This window comes from Anabrus simplex, chromosome 1 (assembly GCF_040414725.1).
Source record: "Anabrus simplex isolate iqAnaSimp1 chromosome 1, ASM4041472v1, whole genome shotgun sequence".
Classification (NCBI taxonomy): domain Eukaryota; kingdom Metazoa; phylum Arthropoda; class Insecta; order Orthoptera; family Tettigoniidae; genus Anabrus; species Anabrus simplex.
In genome coordinates, this window is record NC_090265.1 from 1647159706 (window position 1) to 1647181176 (window position 21471).

The 21471-nt window shown below is 37.6% G+C and overlaps 2 protein-coding genes across 2 annotated transcripts in view; both read right to left on the reverse strand.

Moving 5' to 3' along the window:
• Positions 1-1882: 1882 nt before the first annotated feature.
• Positions 1883-5968, reverse strand: LOC137498581 (uncharacterized; the record flags this gene model as incomplete). Its single annotated transcript, XM_068226446.1, has 3 exons — positions 1883-1930; positions 2909-2955; positions 5947-5968. Coding segments are annotated over 3 exons (117 nt in total), but the record flags the coding sequence as incomplete, so codon positions are not given.
• A 2331-nt stretch (positions 5969-8299) lies between these two features.
• LOC137502379 (uncharacterized) overlaps positions 8300-21471 on the reverse strand; it is a 52917-nt gene continuing 39745 nt past the window's right edge. Inside the window, exons 4-5 of the mRNA XM_068229422.1 lie at positions 11191-11462; positions 8300-8632 (exon numbers count right to left, since the gene is read on the reverse strand). Of these exons, the coding sequence (XP_068085523.1) occupies positions 11335-11462 (128 nt within the window). The 3' untranslated portion in view covers positions 8300-8632; positions 11191-11334. The remainder of the gene's footprint in view (positions 8633-11190; positions 11463-21471) is intronic.

Genomic DNA, 21471 nt, shown 5'->3' on the forward strand with positions numbered 1-21471 from the left:
TCGGCGGGTTATCGTTGACTTGATCTTATCTCTAACAGTAGACTAAACTATCCAATTATTACTGGGTTTCTTTACGCGATTCCGTCTTTCTTGGTGTAGTGCTCAATTAAGAATCCTTTCTTTAATGGAAGATTTTTTTTTCAATAATGGATTTAAATAATCCGCTCTCGTCATTCTTTCGCACTGCCTTCTAAAAAAAGAATTCCTTCTGTGATTGCCGGTTGAATTTATCATCTCTTCAGTTCATACAGCTGTTAATTGTTTTTATTCTGACCCGCTAATAGCCGAAGCGCCATTTTTGTTCCAAATATAGTAACTATAGAACGGTGAAATGGCACATTTACTCCTCCCACGTTGACTTAAATATATGGCTTGCTATATATTTATCCTATATATTTCTAAGATCATAAATGGGACTTTTCACTGTTCATAGTTAAAATTTTGAGAGCATTACTGTAAGTTTTTTTTTTTTTAATTGGATTAGTTCGTTCTTCTCATAAGCCATTCCACTTTTCATTCCTTATTTAACTACGTCTTTTGATGGATCCTAATCCCTTTGTTCCTTGTAATATAACTTAATATTTGCCGCATTGTGTATTCCTTTACTTCTACCATTCAGATCGTGAACTTCATAAGCGTTGTTTCCAAATGACCGATGTATAACAAATGGTCCATCGAATAAATGTATGAACTTTGCGAATATTTTAGTGGATACGTTCGAGATTGCTGGCTTCCTTACTAATATAAGGATTGATTTCCCACGAGTCTACTCGTGTAATAACTATGAATTTTTCATTGCGTTTTCAACATTCTCCTTGTCTTTCTATAGATAAGTTAACATTCTTCTCCTTCCGTCTGGTAATCTTGACGTCCACTTTCGTTCGTCTTCTTCTCTTCTTGCTTTCGTTTTCACCTTTGAACATGGTTCTTTCTCTTCATACGTATTTGCTTGCCATTTCTTTGAAGTAACCTTCAGTTTTCTTATGAATCGTTTGGTCAGTACTGTGCTAGCCTCAAGTAAATGAATTTCTTTCTCTTCTTCTTGCAAATCTGCCTTATGCATGTTTACATGATTCTGCATCTGCCAAATTTCTGCTTGAACTATCTTGGTTTCCATTTTTCTTCTTTTTCTTTGTCTCTCCTCCATTCTCGCAATTTGCTTCATCTGCTTTCGTTGCCATTCTTCTCGTATGTCTGGTTTTTCTGGTTTTTCTCTTCTTATTTCTTCTCTGAATAGTTCTCGTTGTTTCTCCTTCGGTTGTTCAATTATTTTCAGTAGTTTTTCTTCTCGGTTTTCAACATCTTCTTCTTTCTTCTCCTCCGGTTTCTCAGCTTCTTCTTGTGATGATCTTCGTTGATTTTCATGTTCTTCTTTCTTCTCCATTCCTCCTTTAATTTCGGCTCTCCATTCATCTATAGTGTTAATGATCTCGATTGCAGTTGATCGTACTTTCAAGATTTCTTCCTTTATCTCCATTACCATTATTCTGTGTTTTTTTTCTCGTTCCCTAGTTATCTCTTCCATCTTTTCCTGATATTTGATCAATTCTTCCTTCTGTTCTTGATGACCTTTCTTCATCTCTTCCTTCATCTCCTGCTTCATTTCTTGTTTCATCTCTTCCATCATCTGCTTCTGCTTCTCTTCTTGTTTACCAATGATTTCTTCCTTCATCCGCTTCATCTCCTCCATCATCTGCTTCTGCTTCTCTTCTTGTTTCTTCTCCTTTTCTTCCTGTTTATTAATAATTTCTTGCATTATCTGCTTATGTTTTTCTTCTTGCCTCTTCTCCTTTTCTTCCTGTTTATGAATAATTTCTTCCATCATTTGTTTATGTTTTTCTTCTTGCTTCCTCTCCTTCTCTTCCTGTTCTTCCTTCTGTTTTCTCTCCTTCTCTTCTTGTCTCTTCTCCTTTTCTTCCTGTTCCTCCTTCTGTTTTCTCTCCTTCTCTTCCTGTCTCTTCTCCTTTTCTTCCTGTTCCTCCTTCTGTTTTCTCTCCTTCTCTTCCTGTTCTTCCTTATCGCGCTTTCGGTTTTCTTCCATCATTTGCTTTATGGCTTGCAACATTCCCTGTCGCTCTTCTTTCTGCTCTTTCTGGTATTTTTCTTGCTTCTCCTCCTGTACTCTCTGGTACTCTTCAAATTGTGCTTTTAATTGACTCAATGTTGACATCTTTACTTTTACGTTTTATCTCCGAATTCTCTATTATTTCAGAAAATACTCTAATTCTGCCCTAATTCCTCTATAGTTCAATATTCACAAATATTCTTATCCTTACTCACTCAACTGTACTGATACAATGCTTAAATATAGGCTTAACTACTCTGACTAGGCTTTGCTTACGAGGATGACCCAATTACTCCACAAAATATGAAACATTTACCTTAATGACTAAGATTCCAAATCCTAATTCTGGCCTAAATAATTAAAAAAAAATTCAAATAACTCAACTTATCATCTACTTCCTATATCTAAGTTATTTCATAATAAATGGTGACCAACATGTTAGTAACATCCCTTACATTCACTTACAATGTTTTATATTTACAATTATAAAGTCCTCATATTCTACTTCAGCTTCCTCTGGACAGAAATTCGATTTTTTTCTAGCCATCCTGAAATATTTTCTTCCTCTCATCCATCCGTTTCTCTCCCCTTTTACTTCTGATTATTATTATTATTGGGCATCTATTCGATTTCACAGTCCACTGTTCTGCTGTGCTTCCTTCGATCCCAATATAATATCTGGTCAAACGACAATTTTTTTTTTATCAGATATGACTAAATTTTGCATGATACCTCCATTTTCACTCCATTATCTGGTCCATACATTCAAAATCCTCTGTGAATCAACTCCTAAAATATACCTTTCCTTCTTATCAAGGCTCTCTCAGTAAAATTTGAAATTGCCACATGTTTGTGTAATTCTACAATACTCAACAACTCCACTTCTTGACCTTAATATCTTTCTCTTCATTCTGAATATGACGTAACATCATATGAATATGGTTTGATAACCAACATCTCTCTCCCACGGTGTTTTTCTCTTGAATTATTCCACTATTGCGGCATCAATTACTACATGTTTTAGCCACATTTTGCCCCACAGTGTCCTCCTATATTTGCTACAGATTACTCCCACGGTGTCTTTCTCTAGAATTGCCCCGCAGTTGGGCAGCCAATTAACTACAAGTTTTGGCGACCCTTTACTGCCACGGTGTCTTTCTCTATTTGCCACACGTATGGGCGACAATTAACTACATGCACCATCCCGCGTCCAGGTTGACTACACGAGTTTCCAGACTAGCTCTTGATAATACTTTCATCTGCCGAATATTCTTGGGTTGTGAGTTCCGCGTGAGAAAGAAACACCGACGGCCTACGGTAAATACCAACCTACGTAAATGAACGTCTTCAACACGCTATTAGTCGGTTACCGTATATTTTTGATACCAAAATTTATCGCAAAAATCAGATTATCGTGGCTTGCCAAGAACACCGTACATGATGTCATCATGATCGCAATGAAAATTAATCATTCCAAGCCTATATCTAGTACTTACTTTAAGCAGACATTGAAAGAATCCAATATTACTCTACTCAGTTTTTATTCATAAATTGATTTATGGATGAATTGGAATAAACGTTGATTACCTTGAAAATCATTTATACAGTATAGCAGGTTTCCTATTCACTCAGTTTCTCAATAATATAGATGTTGTCTTGAAGAAATAGGTTTGGGAAAACCTCTGATAAATAAATAAATAAATAAACTTAGGCCTTATTCATCTGACTCATAATCTTAGCCTATCGAAAAATTGTAATATAACTAAGTAATTACCAAGGGACTCAAATGAAAAGAAAAATAATTAAATTATATAATAAGTAAAATTACTCATCATAATTGTAAAAGTTGGATAATTGCAATAATTATAATTATTATAATGTTTGTAATGAAAGAATTATTTGGATGCATCCGAAAGTTCTAAGTAAAATAAACTATATTCCTACTATATACAATTCAAATTAAAGTTCAATTGGAAAATGAGGAAAACGCGAGGAAAATGGCCAATAATTAATCACTCAATTAATTAATTAATTAATTAAGATCTGGAATCTCTGAATATTTAGCTAAGTTGCTTCTCGAAATCATCAAGATTCAATTGCCTGAATTAAATTCACATACAATTACAGAAATGTATATCACTCGGTTGAAAACAGTTCATCTCAATGTCCACGCACAGTAGAAAAATCGTGTGAAAAGATTACTATTTGATCCTTAGGTATTTACTCTATTCGAAGTTTCAATTTGTTCAATGTTTCATATTTTGTACCAACTAGCCTCCATATAAGCAAAACTAAGTCCACTTTAAGTCGTAAGCATTTTCAAATTATTTCCATCGTAAGGATTACATTGCTAAATTATTCAATTATTCCTTTAATTCATGGTTAAATTTCAGTTAAAGTGCGTATATGACTTACCACAACATTTCCAAGTATATTACGATTAATATTCCAACGAAATACCATGTGTGGAAAAACTGACACATAGGAAGACTCTATCCTCATCTAAAATCCACATATGAAATTCTAAGTTACCAGTGATGTCTAATATTGCTCCAAAGGAAAATAAATAAATCGTAAGCTGACTTGCCGTAAGTGAGAACATATGAAAACAGTCGTAGTTATGTCAGTGGAGGTCTAAATGTTTATGTAAGTGATCTCTCGGCTCTTCGAAGATCCTACTTATTCAATTAATTCTTTAGTGATGGCATTAAGATCGTATCCTAAACTGTATCATATATATATATTAGGGAATAAAATAGCAATCAGAAACAGTACGTTTCACCTCCGACACCTTAGCATGTGCAACCCACACATACTACCATTTCTCGAAGAAATACTATGACCGACACCTTAAATAACAGTAACTATCACCATCAAAATACACTAGCAATTCATATGCTAACTATATTCATTATTTAACACTTCCATTATCGCGTAGCATTTATAATTGAAGCACTCATTCCATCAAAACACAACATATGTACTATCACCTGCACATATATATATATTCATTACCATTACTGTCATAGTATCAAATAAATAGTACACTGTAACCTTAAAATTGTGCCATCAAATTTCCTTGTAATACTCCCTAAATACGATCTTTACGCTTGCTCTTAGTTAAAACCATCATGCATATAAATATTAGGTTCCTCATAATACTCTAATATTTCACTGACAACAAATTATGAAAAATATCAATCACTTCTCCACTCTCATATTGACAGATTTACGAACGGCATTTCACTGGTACTTTAACGCCTATGTTTGGAATTTACGGTAACTTTGGATGAATACCTATTTCCTTGTGAACACACACACGTATATTAATTACGCACACAAAATGTTACTACATATATTATACATTAACCCAAAGAATAAGGTTTTCTACTTACGATACGACTTAAATGGGGACTTATCTTTGCTTATTGGATCTGGCTTCCATTTCGCTGTTGATCGTCATGGGATGGTAGGTCTTGCTCCCTGGTTCGGCTTAAGTAACAAGGAATCATCTCGTCATCACAGCTGACTACTATCCTCCTGGATCATCCATCTCGTCAAGCGTTACCATAGCCAGAGTAGTCCTCGCCTCAGCTTCTTAGAACATCATGACGGCCTCCATTGCATCAAGGACAGAATAATACAAGGCATTAGTGGATTTATACATGGTAATCTGCTTAGTAATGCTAATGTGGTCAGTATATTTGTTTTCTGTTCCGCTTAATTTGCCTATAAGACTCTAAATATCGTCTTGTTTCAAACTGCCTTGCTCGCCGAAACGTTATGAATTTTATGTGCTTTAAGGATTGCACTCTGTTCCGTCTACTTCAGTTCTCTTGATGTTATGCAGTATCGGGCAAATAAAATGTTCCGAGCCCAACCGTGACGTAGTGAAGCTCCAACTTGACGTTTCTTATCAGCTGGTCTTTTATCTCACGTATATGTCAAATACAGCTGGTGTTCGGCGGGTTATCGTTGACTTGATCTTATCTCTAACAGTAGACTAAACTCTCCAATTATTACTGGGTTTCTTTACGCGATTCCGTCTTTCTTGGTGTAGTGCTCAATTAAGAATCCTTTCTTTAATGGAAGATTTTTTTTTCAATAATGGATTTAAATAATCCGCTCTCGTCATTCTTTCGCACTGCCTTCTAAAAAAAGAATTCCTTCTGTGATTGCCTTTTGAATTTATCATCTCTTCAGTTCATACAGCTGTTAATTGTTTTTATTCTGACCCGCTAATAGCCGAAGCGCCATTTTTGTTCCAAATATAGTAACTATAGAACGGTGAAATGGCACACATACAAGTTTCAACATCTTTGAACTCTCCCTCAGTCTTTCTTCCTTAGCTATCATGCACTTTCTATCTAATTGATTATTTATTCGCCTGTATTGCTTTCTGCTTACATCACATTTGTATTAGTGTACCGTCACAATTAGTCAGCAAGTCTAAAACCTCCTGATACTTACATGATCTTGTCCTTCGCCGTAATACACCTGCAGCTAATCTACTGATCACAGCTAATGTTCATCACAGTCTACACTTGATTTTTGTGTTTCAATGAGACGTTTTATTTAGTGCTAATATAGTACGTTCTTTGAAACAATCCTTCACTCTCTTTTACATCAAATTATATAGATCCCATCCCCATGAATTTCTTATACATTAGAGATTGTTTCTGGACCATCAAGATGTGGTCAGTATTCGCATCACCGCCCGGGATGGTCTTGGAATCAAACACATTGTTTATGAATCTCTGTCTAAACGTAATGAAGTCTATATTATATTTTAGTGCCTCCAAATTTTGCTCACGTATGCATCCGTCGTTTGTTGTGTTTGATCCAACTATTAGCAAGGACTAAATTAGGATTTCAATATCCGACTACGTCTTACATTCCCTTGTTCCAGTCCGAATTCTCGTAGAATATTATCTTCCCTTCCTAGGTCTTCCACGGCACTTCATTCATTCACCATAATTGGATTCTCATCTTCTTTTCTATATTGCATTATTCCTGTTTCTCTTCATGATCCGCTGCACTAGTTGCAAATAGACCTGCAATATTGTGATGGTCATTTGCTTATCTTTCTTGATAACAATAACCCCTTTCAATATGCTGGTCGTAGTAGTTTATCTGCTGGCCTACTTTCTTATATATTTTAATCCAAGTCAAGCATTTCCCCTGTTTGATTTTATTACTGACCATTCTGAATTCGCCCGACCAAAATTATGCTCTTCCTGTCAACATACTTCGCTTACAACTATTATATCTAATTTTCCATCTATCCATTTCTCCTTTTGCCCCCCCCTTTTTTTTTTGCTAGGGGCTTTACGTCGCACCGACACAGATAGGTCTTATGGCGACGATGGGATAGGAAAGGCCTAGGAGTTGGAAGGAAGCGGCCGTGGCCTTAATTAAGGTACAGCCCCAGCATTTGCCTGGTGTGAAAATGGGAAACCACGGAAAACCATTTTCAGGGCTGCCGATAGTTGGATTCGAACCTACTATCTCCCGGATGCAAGCTCACAGCCGCGCGCCTCTACACGCACGGCCAACTCGCCCGGTTTTGCCCTTTTTGTCTTGCCTACTACAGCAATAGAAACATTCCAAGCAGCGACTCGCAGAATGTAAATATTTGTCTTACTGATGATTGCCCCCATCTCGTGTGGCGCCGACGCGGAAATCGGAGTGAGGCATTGTTTGATCGCTGCAATATTTTACACGGTAAGTAGCCATCACTAGTACATCATACATTCATCCAGAGAGAGAACTGTATGCCCTTAGGACTTAGTTACGGTAGTATATTTCCTTTGCGTTACAAACAGAGTTCAGCCAAGTTAAATACTGTAATATTACAAGACCATATCAGTCAACCTTCCAGAGTGACTCCCTTGCAACTTCGGAAAGACTTCCCATTTTTGGATGAACAACTGATTAATATTTTCTCTCGATATCTATAATATTTTCTCTCGATAACTACACATCTGATATGGTTGCACCTACGGCTCGGCTACCTGCTTCAATACGGAGTGCAAACATCTACAGCTCTCCAAGGTCATGTAGTTCACAGTCCACGTGGCAGAAGAAAGCACCGTAAAATATTATTTTATTCTGATATTATTTTGCTCTCTTTTATATAGGTAGTTAACTCAGTGCGCGCTCGTCAACTATGTACACTCAGACACTTTATTAGCAAATATTTGGTAATTCGATAACAAATTCACACAATATCTCCAGATTTTTTAAAATAATTATACATGAATATTGTTTATTAGTAGCCATTTTTTACAAATTCATTCTTAACATATTTTGATAACATCATTAAAAACAATTATTGAAGAATTAACAAATTACTGTAACATTTCAAACAGTTTTCATTTACTCTCTGAAACAACATAATATATCAGAAATATCACAGCTCATGTTCACATATGAATCCAAGTTTCCAGTTGTTGGGAACATCCACCAGCAGACTCCGAGAATCAAGTCCGCCGAAGTTTCTGCCAGTACCTCCATCAGGCTCTGTAGGGGCCCACTTGCTGTAACCGGATTTTGAAAGAGAAACACCTAAAAAGGGAATTGCATCTCTCAGATTACTATAATTTTGTTTCATATATTTCAGTGGTGTCAAATCAACGTTATTATGCTAATGTGGATTCCATTATCCGTAACTGAGGCACTTGGTGCGGCAGAGCGCTTAGCTCTACGCCCAGCAGCCTTTGCCCCCAGGAATTAACACGGTACTCATTTTGGTGTAGGGTGAGTGAACCTTAGAACCATATGCACCTCGTTTCTTAACTTTTTAGACTTCCTGACTGGGATTCGAACTCATGTCCTTCCGGGTGAACCGAACATGCCTTTACCACCTCGCTCAGGCAGCCTCTTAGTTGTGTAAAATACCGTTATAAAATAGAAACGAAAGACGTAACTGGATGAGAGATATTACACTGATGAACAATTGAGTTATATATACATGGCTAGTAGGGTATAGCATACAGTCTAGCACTGATGATCAGTGCCACTTAATACGGACAGATATTAGACAGGACAGAATCCACGTTTTGCACAACTCAATCGACAGCAACCCAGCGACTGAAGTCGAATAATCTTTGGAGCGAGGCAAGTTCCTTTATATCCCATGGCTGTACATTGAACCAGTCGACTACAATTTGGGAGAGATGCGCCGGTCCATATTTTTCTGTAACCCTGCTGGGAAGAGGAATCCATTGCTTCATGTACGAGACGACTCACGTGTGCCCTGCATTCCGAGCTTACCGACTGGTACATCCAGGTGACATTTTTCCATGCTTCGAGAGTCTTATGATCGTGTTCCGTTTCTGACTAGAGATTTTGAGCCTTGTGACGAGTGGAAAACAGAGGTACCTCAGAGTTACGGTGGCTTCGGTACCTCATTGAGAGAGAGAGTAGTTCTTGATAGAATGGCTGCCCACTCTTCCTGGTAATCCAGTACTGAATCTGCAACATAAATACTTCAGGAGCTCTAGATAAAGCAGACGTCCTCATCTTCACAACGCAAAACCACGTCGGAGCAGGAATGGTAGTCGAGAAAAACTCGAAGGAAATCTTCAATCAAATAAAAAGGTTAGATATCAATTGCTCGGTATTCCAAGCCGACCTATTGGGCATCATCATGGCTGAGGAATGGATAGAACTATATAAAACCTATACTTCAACTTATGCTATTCATGTTGACTCAAAAGCTACAATTTTTGCCGTAGCTAATAATAGACCCACCCATCCTCTCGCCACTCAAATCAGAGACAAACTTATTACCCTTAACAAAACGAACAAGATTACTCTTCACCGGATTAAAGGACAAAGGACTTCGGGGGAACGACAGAACTGTCTATCTTGCCAGGATTGCTGCCAGCTATAAATCTACAATAGACTACAAATCACCACCTCTAAAATATGCCAAACAAGTATTAACTGAATACTATACAACAATTTGGAACTCCATATATACCAGCTCCGAAGATTCCTTCCATACAAAATTATTCATTCCTAATATACCACACAGACTGACCTCATCTATCTGGCCCAACTTCATAACCACCCAGTTTATTACAAATCATGGTCGCTTTAAATCCTATCTCCACAAAATGAACATAATGGATTTACCACTCTGCAGCTGCCCGGAAAAATCTCCACGGACTGCTCGACACCTGTTGACTGAATGCACCACGTACTCGAGAGAACGACCAGCTGTGCTACGATCAACTCCCCTGCCAACGATTGTGAAATACCACTGGAACACTGTCCAAGTAACAGAATTCCTCAATAAAATCTTCCATTCACTTCATTAATTTCTCCATATGTTGTTATCATAACTGTAAATATCCCGTGATATACCTGTAGGTGAAACACGGGTTGTAAATATATTAGCTAAATTTAAAAAGAAAGGGTCTCTGCTGGACTGTAGCCCTCATATCCACTCTTACTTTCCAAGATACCTGACGTCGACTCCCGTCATCAATTTAAAGAACACTACAGCAATTGGTCGTAGTGTCGGTGGTTTTGGACGAAAGCATGTACTGATGGTACAGTCTTGCCACTATGACCTGTGGAACACCTAATACCTGGCCGTCTTCGAAGCTTGATTGGCCCCTATATATGTAACTAAAGATCTAGCCGCAATCAAACGAGCTGAGTTATCGTCTCTTACCCATTCTTTGCTCATTTGTTACTCAGTCATCCAGTACCATATCTAACAGTATCGCAACATCTACCCACACCATACTATATACACGTATATTCACTATGACGACCACGACGTCATTTCACTAAAACGGCCGCTATTTCTAATTCTGTTGCTCAACAGTGTAAATAAATAAAATGTGCAGCTGGTAAATAAGTATATATCACTTGATACTCAATGAGGTCCGAATACCTGGGAAAACGATCAGCCTAACTGCCTTAGCTTTAGAGGGCTCCTAGTTTGATCCACAGTTGTTTCGTGGAATTTACCAGTGTCTACTTTTATCCTTTGATAGCGTACACCTGAATTGTACCATTACAAAAAGACTGCACAGTAATGAATTTCAGCTCACGGAATCAGAAATGATGTTCAGTTTCCCAATATATTTCATAATTTATAAACATACCTGTAACAGTAACGTAGTCCCCTTCAGTATATTTATCGTGAAAGCCAGCGTAAACCCATACTGAATTCGAAGAACCAGAAAATGTCGGTTTTCTTGAGAAGTAGTCCTTCACAACATTGGCCTCGGCGTCAGAGTTGATAACAATCAGATGGGTCCCTCGCTCACACAGATCTCCCTTGCTGTTTCCCATAGCTGGGCTTTGGTGTGTAGTTTGTAGTAGCCTGTACCAGGAAACAATTCGTAATCATCTCTTCGAAGGGTTGTTTCTAGGACTGAAACATAAATAAAGCATCTTATTTAAACATTCATCGGGTTGGAAACAGAGGAACCTTAATCCTGTTTCTCTACTTTCTAGGAGACCCAGAAGACGCTAAAATGACCGTACATTTTTAGGTTTTAGCTAGTGTGGCATGGGTTTATTAATTGAATATTGCAGTAGAAATAAATGCAACTGTGCTTAATATGTAGGTTACAGGGTCTTTTTAAGCTTCATTCAGCTCTTCTGGAGTGTAGAAGAAAGTTGAATTCCTCTGTTTCAAACCCGAGGAATGATTATGCTAAGTCTGCTTGCTAGTGTTTAAGAAGGAAGAAATCCATAATGTGTTGTTTACCACTAGCAACATTGCATTTCACCTTGAGCTCTTATTAATTTGAAATCAATACATTTTTAGCTTTGTCGTCATCTTCATGTTCTTCATGGTTTATCTCTGATTTTCCGTGTCCGCCTCCTTTATTCTCCCAAGTAACATAACGTTCTCTCCTTTATTTACATTCATACAGCCGTTTTACACTATAACAGCTCTTCTACACAGAGTTCATTGCCTATATTATATCTGTATTGAAATCGTGCAGTAACCTGCCCAGGTACATTTCGCAATATCATGTGAATAACTGATCTTATTTTGATATTTCTTGTTTTTATGGTTATTTGGAATATTCGTATCATACGGACCGCGTACCCGATACGACCAACGCGTGGCTGAGCCAAGACCCGAATGTTTTAGGCCCCTGAACAAAGACCTCCAGTGGCTGGCGCAGCAGAGAGACGGAATAGTTGTTGCAGTCAAAACAGAGAGAAAGGAGAGGCACGCGGAGTTGTAGTCTGCATCCAGCCTCTATGGGAGTAGCCTATTTGCAGTGATCCAACTAATCAAGGGACGATTTCCCGTCCGTATTTACAGGCAGATTTTACATGTATAACCCACAAATTTGGCGAGCATGGAATAGGACATGGGAGCTTTACATATAAGAGCTCATTAAATCGAGCAGAATGTATACAGTCCAGTAGTATATTTAATTGAACATCTTTAATGAGATCAACCAGAGCATAGGACTTTTCCACTACACCAGATGTTGATGAGCGAAGAACCGTCTTCGCGGAGGATTCCCTGTCCAAGAAGCCCTGCCTGAAGAACACTTCCAAAATTGCACAATTTCAAGCTTTCGACTGTGAAAGAACGCGTTATCCAATTGAAATGGCAAATAGCTCTGTGGATCGACCGGGAGAGAAGCTACTATATGAATATTTATCGAGCTCTGAATTCCCATTATTAACGGAGCGATATTTTCAGAACGGTGGAGTCAACGACCACTCGAGCTTAAGTCAGCACAGTCCTGTAAAAGATAAGCCACCCCAACTAAAATGGTCTCTGGTATTCAAATATTCGTTGTATCCAGTGCATCTATTTTATTGTCACTCATGGTGTTCAGTTTATACGCTGTGTTGAGTAATTCATTGTATTCACTTTACTCGCTGCATTGATTGCTTGTAATCATTTAGTCAGCCAGGCGGCCATGCCACGACGTTCCTGCTTGTGGAAGTAGTTTTGCGAGATATAGTCAGCATTCTATAAGTTCAAGCGCTACGTCGTACATAGACAAGTTATGTGATACGGTGAGCGAGTGTTAATAGCTAGCAGAGAAACTTAGCAAGTTAGCCAGGAGTGTGTGAAATAAGGGATACAATTTAGCGTTTTGCGTGATAAAACAATCAAGACCTTTGTCTCTAATGAGGGACTGATTAGCAATCTATAGCAATTCGTTGCTATTCATAGTAATCTAGCTCACACCCTATGAGTAGGTTACCATTAGTATCTCGATAAACAAAGATAGGAGCTCACATGAACAATACTAACTTTTAATATAACATATTATATTCGCTTCCGCATGCCCCATAACGGCGAAGCAGTAGTATGGATGTCGAGATCCAAATCGCGCCAAATTCTTAGCAATCGTCGGGATACGAACTCGCCGTAGTGCCTGCAGAATTTCCAGTGCGTCAGAGAAAGCGTGGGATCGCAGCAATCCCGATTGAAAGAAGAAAACAACACTCCAGCGCTGTCGCGCAGACTTTGGACTTGCAGGCAGCGAAATGTTAGCCATGAGTGGTTAAGCTACCACGGAGACATCTCCAGGGGATGGTCTGATCACAACATTCCAGTAGATTAATATTTCATAATAAATTCCTGGCATGAATATATATAATAGCTTCAAATGTTAATTTAAGTTCCATGTTAAAAATTTTCTTTAGTGCCAAGATGCATTTGAATTGGAATTTTATTTGTATGTAGCAAGATGCTCGAGTCTCGAGTCTCATGTTATTGTTAACTTTATCTCTTTATTTATTTAATTAATAATTGTATTCAGTTCATTTGCATGTGGAATTGTTAAATTGTGTCCCAAATGGGCAATAATTATTTGTTTGTCGAAGCACTATTAGAAATGGGGGAAGCTAGTTAACAATATGGTGTACAGCTCACTTAATTTTCCGTTGACTCAAGTGAATAAGTTAGTTGGCAAGATCTTCCTGAATCATGACCATTAATTACGAGAAGTAAAACAGCACAGCATTTATGTCATAAGTGTAAGTGCATGAATGTAGGTACTCTTCATATAGGAGTTAGGCATGCCATATTTACGAAGAAGGAAAAATTGACCTGACCGAGGTACGAATGTGAATTAGCCACGAGCATGGCCGTGACGTTTTACAGTAGAAATTCCTTCGGTGGGGAGATCATTAAGATCAATTCTAAGAGCATTTGATTGGCGTGGATTACCAGTTCATGCGTGTGTGCGTTGGCGTATAGAAAGGTGTACAGGTGAAAGAAGTTCAATAATTAAACCGGACGAGGGTACATAAGTGATGTTCAAGAGGCATTTGAAATAATTGATATGATGAGAATATGTGACTGTTGTCCGCGGAAGATATCTGTGCTAACTGAGACGCGATTACAGGAATGCATTAATTAGGTCGTGTTAAAACACCGGATCCCGTGAGTTCTCCGAAGTTAAGCAACATTGGGCGTGGTCAAGATTTGGATGGGTTGCCACGCGCTGTTGGTGGGGGTTAAGGGAATGAAGGAGCGGAAAGGAACTGGGAACCCTACCGTACGTAAACTCCGGCTCAGGCACACCTCCGCGGAGGTTCGGACCTGCCTTCGGGCAGGAAGGAATTGAGCTGCGTTTTAGAATAATCCATCCCTTTATAAAAAGTGCTGCGCGGACCTAACCCCAAACCTGGACATATCCATTGCCTCATGATGAAAATAAAGCAAAGGGAGAGCGGGTGTACACTCTCCTTGCTGCCGACTACACGATGAAGTAAAGTCTGTTATTTTTACTGCAAGCTACTCCTCTCCCTCGTCCTAACTCACAAAGAGCGAAAATATTCATTTCATACTCCACCTGTAATTTACCACGGAGAACGCATTCGAGAGAAATGTAGAAATGACAATGTTTTCCCACCATTCCTTATTAAATGAGCCGTTAGATAGCGGATTTCAGATACCTACATCGGATCAATGGAACAGCGGTTCGATCCCAATCCAAGTGGCGGGTTTCAGGGTTGGATGTTTGAGGCCTTGCTGGGTCAAGATGACTTCAAGTGTGTGAACGGTGCATATTCATGTCTGTTTACAGGATGCGTTCCATCAAGCAGTGTATGATCGTTCTCTTGTAAAGGGTCTTACCTATTCAAGTTTGAAGAATCAAACTGGAGTCGAAAGTCGCCAATGTTGCTTTTTCCCCGTGTGTTTTATATATCGATTGTAAGTGATTCACCCAGAAATACCGCGTTATCAATACATTATTGATTTCTACTTAGGAATTTATGTATTTGTAATTCCGGGTATATGCGACCACGGTTTCATTGCTAATTGATTTATTAATTCATGTAGAAAGTATTCGTAGTTTTAACGTCACAGGTAGTACGACTTGTTTGGAAGTGCCACCTATTCTTATGTGTGTACCTATAAATATAAAATAACATGTCCTGACTGACTGACACTGACTGACTGACTGACTGACTGACTGACTGACTGACTGACTGACTGACTGACTGACTGACTGACTGACTGACTGACTGACTGACTGATTCATCATCACCGAGCCAAAACTACTCGACATAAAGAAATTAAATTTCGAAGATACATTTTTATTGCAATGTAGGTGCTCACTAAGGGAGGATATTTGGATATTCCGTTGCTAAGAGGGTGAAAAGGAGGATGAATTATAAAATCGGGTGTATCTATGTCTCCAAAAACACAGTTTAAAGACGTGAAAATTGGTATTTGAAACTTCTTTAGAAATAAGGAAACACGTATTTTTTTGTTTTCGGAAAATCCTCTTACCGGGGATGAAAAAGGTAAAAAAGCTTTTGAATACCTTTAATGAGAATACTTAAATCTCAAAAACTGAAGATGTTACAGTCATGAAAATTAGCATTTGGAATCTCCTTTAAAAATAAAGAAACACGTATTTTTTGTTTTTGGAAAATCTATTTAAGAAGGGGTAAACGCGAGTGGAATCGGGGTGAATTTTAAAAATGAGTATGTCTACAATAGATCTCAAAACCATAACTACAGACGTGAAAATTGGTATTTGGAATATCCTGCCCAAGTAAAGGAACACGCATAATTTGTTTTCTGATATCCACTTAAGTGGAAGTGTTAAAGGAGGTGAATTTTTAAAATGAGCACATGTACAGTATATCTCAAAAACTTAACATATTACAGGCGTGAAAATTGGTATATCTCTTTTAAAAATAAGGTAACGCGTACGTTTTTGTTTTCGGAAAGGACAATTAATTGAGGTAAAATGACTGAGAAATAGGGTTGAATTATTTTAATTAGATACTGGTGTCTACAAAACTGAAGATATTACCGACGTGTAAGTTGGTATATGCAATCTCCTTTAAAATTAAAGCAACGCGTATTCTTAGTTTTCAGAATATTCATTTAAGGGGGTTGTACAAAAGGGCTGAATTTTGGGTTGAATTCATTTTATGAGGATACTTATATCTCAAAAACTGTAGATGTTACAGACATGAAAACTTGTATTTGGAATCTTCTTTAAAAAAAAGAAACACGCATTTTTTCTGAAAATCTAATTAAGGGGAGAGGGACAAATGAATTGAAAAATGATTTGAATTCCTTGTTTAAGGATATTTATATCTCGAAAACGAAGTATGTTATGGACGAGATAAATGGTATTTGGAATATCCTTTTAAATAATGTCACACGTATTTTGTGGCATGGGAGGATGGGGGTTGTGGAATTGACTTAAGGAGTTGAATTCTGTTTAGGAGGATACAAATAAGAATTTGACTTAAAACAATAGACCCCTAAGGGGGTTTTGATTGGCGGAGAGTGAGGAATGATGACAAAAATATGCATTGTGGCTACTCCAACCACTACTCTTATACTTACATCTCCTTCACACAATATACATAACATTTGTTTGAGCGCCAGTTGCTTTTTTAAGAAAAACAACAAAATTCGGTAGAGCATACCTCTTATATCAATTATCTCAAGGCGTGAGGTGATAAACTCACATATCTGGCAATATACAGGGATATGGATCAGGAAAATATTAAGTTACTGTTGCATTTCCACAATTGAGGATTGTACATGGAACTGGAATCACTTATTATAATTAAAAATAAAACTGAGTTTATGACTAAATTTACGTCACAATGAACAATCATTGACGTCTTTTAATTTAACTAAAGAAATATATTGTGAGATTTGCGGTACTAAGAAAAGGAAAATTTAATCTACACAAAAAAAGCTATTGGCATGAACTTGAAGTGAGATGTGATATCGCCGCTGATTACACTCTTCTTCATGTTATGAATGCATAACATGTCTGATGCTTTAATTACCTGTTGTCTGCATACACCGCTGTTGAACTTGAAAATTCTTGGGAAAACCTGTGAGCTGAAGTCGGGAGCCGTCTGCTGTAATCTTCTTATGTCACAAGGAGTTGGCCTACATACCATGTACGCGTGTAGGGAGCTCCAATGTAATTACGTCCACTCAATATCTTTTAAATAATTGGAAAATATTATTGGAACATCTTGTGAAGTCCATCCTCACAAGAAAATGATGTTTCTTTATCAGCATAGTACCCGTCTCTGCTCGGATACAAGCACCACTTGTAGACCTCCTCGATTATTACCGGACCTCTTGAAAACACAACTCTTAGCTCTGACCATCACTCGAAGACCACTTCTTCCATTTGATACATCTGACTGTTACATATGATCTGCACGATATCAACTGCTTATGAACTGAGTAAGAACAGAATACCTCTCCCCACTGTCGCCTTGACTTTATATCACCTCGCGATGACGACTCCTCTCCCTACTCCTGTTCATCCCTTCCACTTCCACATACAGTAGCTGGCGAATACTGACACTTGGTCGCAATCACGTGTCCACGCACTGATGTCATCAGTCATGTGTCGTCTAAGCGTACCCAAGCGGTCCGAGAATGGCTATACCGAATGCGTCACCGGGAAATCTCCTTGTACACAACATTCCCAGTTAAACATAGCCTCGATTGCAAAATACTATGCCAGCTCATCTAGCCAAAGTTACAAGCCACAGCATGACAATATGAAACCAACAAATCTCACTTACTACAATACAGAATAATTACAAACATATTCACTTAACCTATGATGAAATACAATAATATACGTGATACCTAATTATTACAGTCTAAATGATGAGAAACAGAATATAAAAAATCAAATGAATCGGGTTAATAATAATAATAATAATAATAATGATGATAATAATAATAATAAATAATGATTGGAATCTGTAACCCTGTTGTACGGTTACAGAACGCCTCCCTCATGAAATAATCGATTAAATGAATCGATTGATTCATGAAATATCTACACAATCACCTGAAATCGAGTACACCATAGATACATGTATAAAAATGCCCTTTACAAATTTGGGTACATAGTATCATCCATCTGTATGTTCGTTGTTACACATATAAAACATTTATCAATTATCATTTTCACTTTGATTATACAGTATTATTTACATACAGATTACATTTCTTTCTCACTTCTGTCGTTTCAAACGTTCATTGAGTGTTCAAAAGTAGTTCTCGAAGACATTTCATTATATACACTGTCTCCAAGCACTGGAGTTTATTGCACTGCCGTGCCTCACTTATTATCACAACACACGCTAATTTCACTGAAGTCCTGTTCGCAATGCCAGCTTCATAAAACATGGTGAATTAACATAATAATGAAAATTAATCAACAAACTCACATGATATATTTCTTAAGATTTCTTATATTGTATGTGCCTACGATATTTCCTTCCTTGTCTTCTAATGAATAAGCACATTTCCCAATCCGTTTCACTACGGTGAAGTATCCCTGATATAACAAGAAAAACTTAGAAAATTGACCAGCTTCTGCTGATGACGGGAGTGGCACTCTGAGTAAAACCTTGTCACCAAGCTCAAATTCATCCAATATAATCCTACAAAAGTTATCATGCACAATCTTACCGTGTTATCCTTCTTAGGTATAATAACAAGTGGATTTAAATTAGGACTACATGATGGTTCAATTATATTATAATCTAGCATAATGTCAATCTGCTCTTCAACAGCGCTAGCGTATTTTAACGGAATGGGATATTTCGGTCCTACAAAAGTTGAGTTATCAATAACATTAAATTTGTGTTCGTAAAGATGTGTTCTACCAGGCCGATCGCTAAAAACATCACTATGTGATATCAATAATTCACACAATTCGTCCTTCTGACTTTCCGCTAAATTACATTTCTCCACTGTCTCATACAATTCATCTCTAGAATCTCTCTGTATAGACACATGGCAGACATCAATATTTTTCCTCATATTAGGAATTTCACAAGATCCTTCCGTACTAGAACACACTTTATTCGCACTAATTTCTGACAAAACATCATATGGTAAACTGACTTCCCTGCTACTCTTTCCCCAAATAAGATTGACATTACACAGATCAAAATTTAATTTAGCCTTGTGACACGTTAACCAGTCGGTACCTAAAATAACGGCATAAACTAAATTAGGCACTACTAAGCATGGTTGGAAAATACATTCTCCACTTATGCTAATGGGGACAGCTATTTGTTTATTCACTCTTTGAGACTTGTTTCCAACAGCTGTTACGATGAACGTATTCCTCACTGGAATTTCCGCTACCTCATACTTCTCTCTTAAAACTTCCTCATACAGCTTGGAATTTACACATGACTTCTCACTACCAGAGTCCAACAAAATCTTAACTTTTCTGCCCCATATCAGCAGTTCAATCGTCGGTGTAACAGTAACACTACTTAAATTATCCTCATTACATAATATAAGATCACTTAACAAATCTTGCCTTATATCTAAATTTAAATTACACTTATAAAATTTATTGTCTACGATTAAGTCGTCACTTAAAACATTTGAATTATTGCTACTTAGGTCACAATCATGTTCACTTACAACTATAGGCTGGTCGACATTAACATACTTATCTACCTTATACGTGAACTCACCATTTACGGACTGTCTCAGTGACCTGTTTATACAGTCCGTTGCGCGTTTAAAGTACTTGGTTCGGTTACGACTTGTTGGTTACACGCCTCAGTCGGCCTCCCCTGTTGCCTATTTCCTCTAGCGTCATTATTATTATTATTATTATGGCCTGTATTCTCTCGCCTCCCAGCTTCTGGTTGATTACCATAATCACGCCTCCCAGTCCTGAAATTTTCCGAACTATATTGATAATTTCTCTCCCTGTGGAAATTATTATTAGGTCTCTCCTGATATTCTCTTCTGTAGTTACGATTATTCATAGTCCTGTCCTGATTATTAGATTGGTTACCCCTTCCTTCTACATTCCTATTTAGTGTCCTACTATTATTCAAGCTACTACCTAAAGCATCAAAACTTTCCAACAAAATCTCCATTTCCTTAATAGTCTCCACTCTTTGCATACAAACAGCTTCTCTTATTCTATCGGGATAGTGCTTAGCCATAAGTCTAACTATATCAGCCTCAGGTCCAATACATTCTAAATTTCTCCACACCAAAACATGAGCCAAAAAGTATTCAGTCATTCTAACACCCTCGTTAGAATTATACCTGCCAAACATTACTCTCTCTCTCTCTCTACTCTGAACACCTTCACTCCAAAATTTAGCCATGAATTTCTCCTTAAATTCAGTTAGACTAGACATCGAGCTTTTATATACTTGAAACCAAGACTTAGTCTCTCCTACGAAAGCATTAGATAAGATCTCCAATACAGTTTCCCAGCTAATAATATTGTCTCTTAATTGAACAGCAAATTTCTTCTCTACTACTCTCATAAATTCCATCGGGTTAAATTCTTTCCCAGAAAACTTAGGTAAATCATGATCTCTAGTGATTAAACCATTATTTACAATTATCTCACGTACATTCTTACTATCACGCACTTCTTGCTGGAGTACTCTCTGGCAACTCAGAAATTTTTCTTCCACTGTTTCCTCAGTCTTTTCTTGAATTTTTCTTAATTCCTCCAACTTTTTTTCCGATTCTCTCACCTTCTGTGATAATGATTTCTGCTCACTCCCTAGATCACCTACTTCTCCAAGTTTTCTTTCCACCAGTTCTACCCTACTAATACATTTCCTAGTTTCTTGCCCCACTGTATTGGTTATCTTTTCAAACCTTTCTTCTACTAACTCATTGATTTCTCCTTTATTGGACTCGATCTTGGCGCCTAATTCATCAATCTGTTTGATGCATGTCTCACTAATTTGCTCTATTTCAGTATGGAGATTGCTCCGACCCAATTCCATCTCAGCTCTGATGTCACTACACTCCCTATTTACCTTACTTTCTAAATTATTAATTTGCTTACTTATTTCTAACACCTTATGATCTATCTTATTACTAACATCATCAATCTTCTTATTAATACTATTTATGACCTTACTCTGAGCTT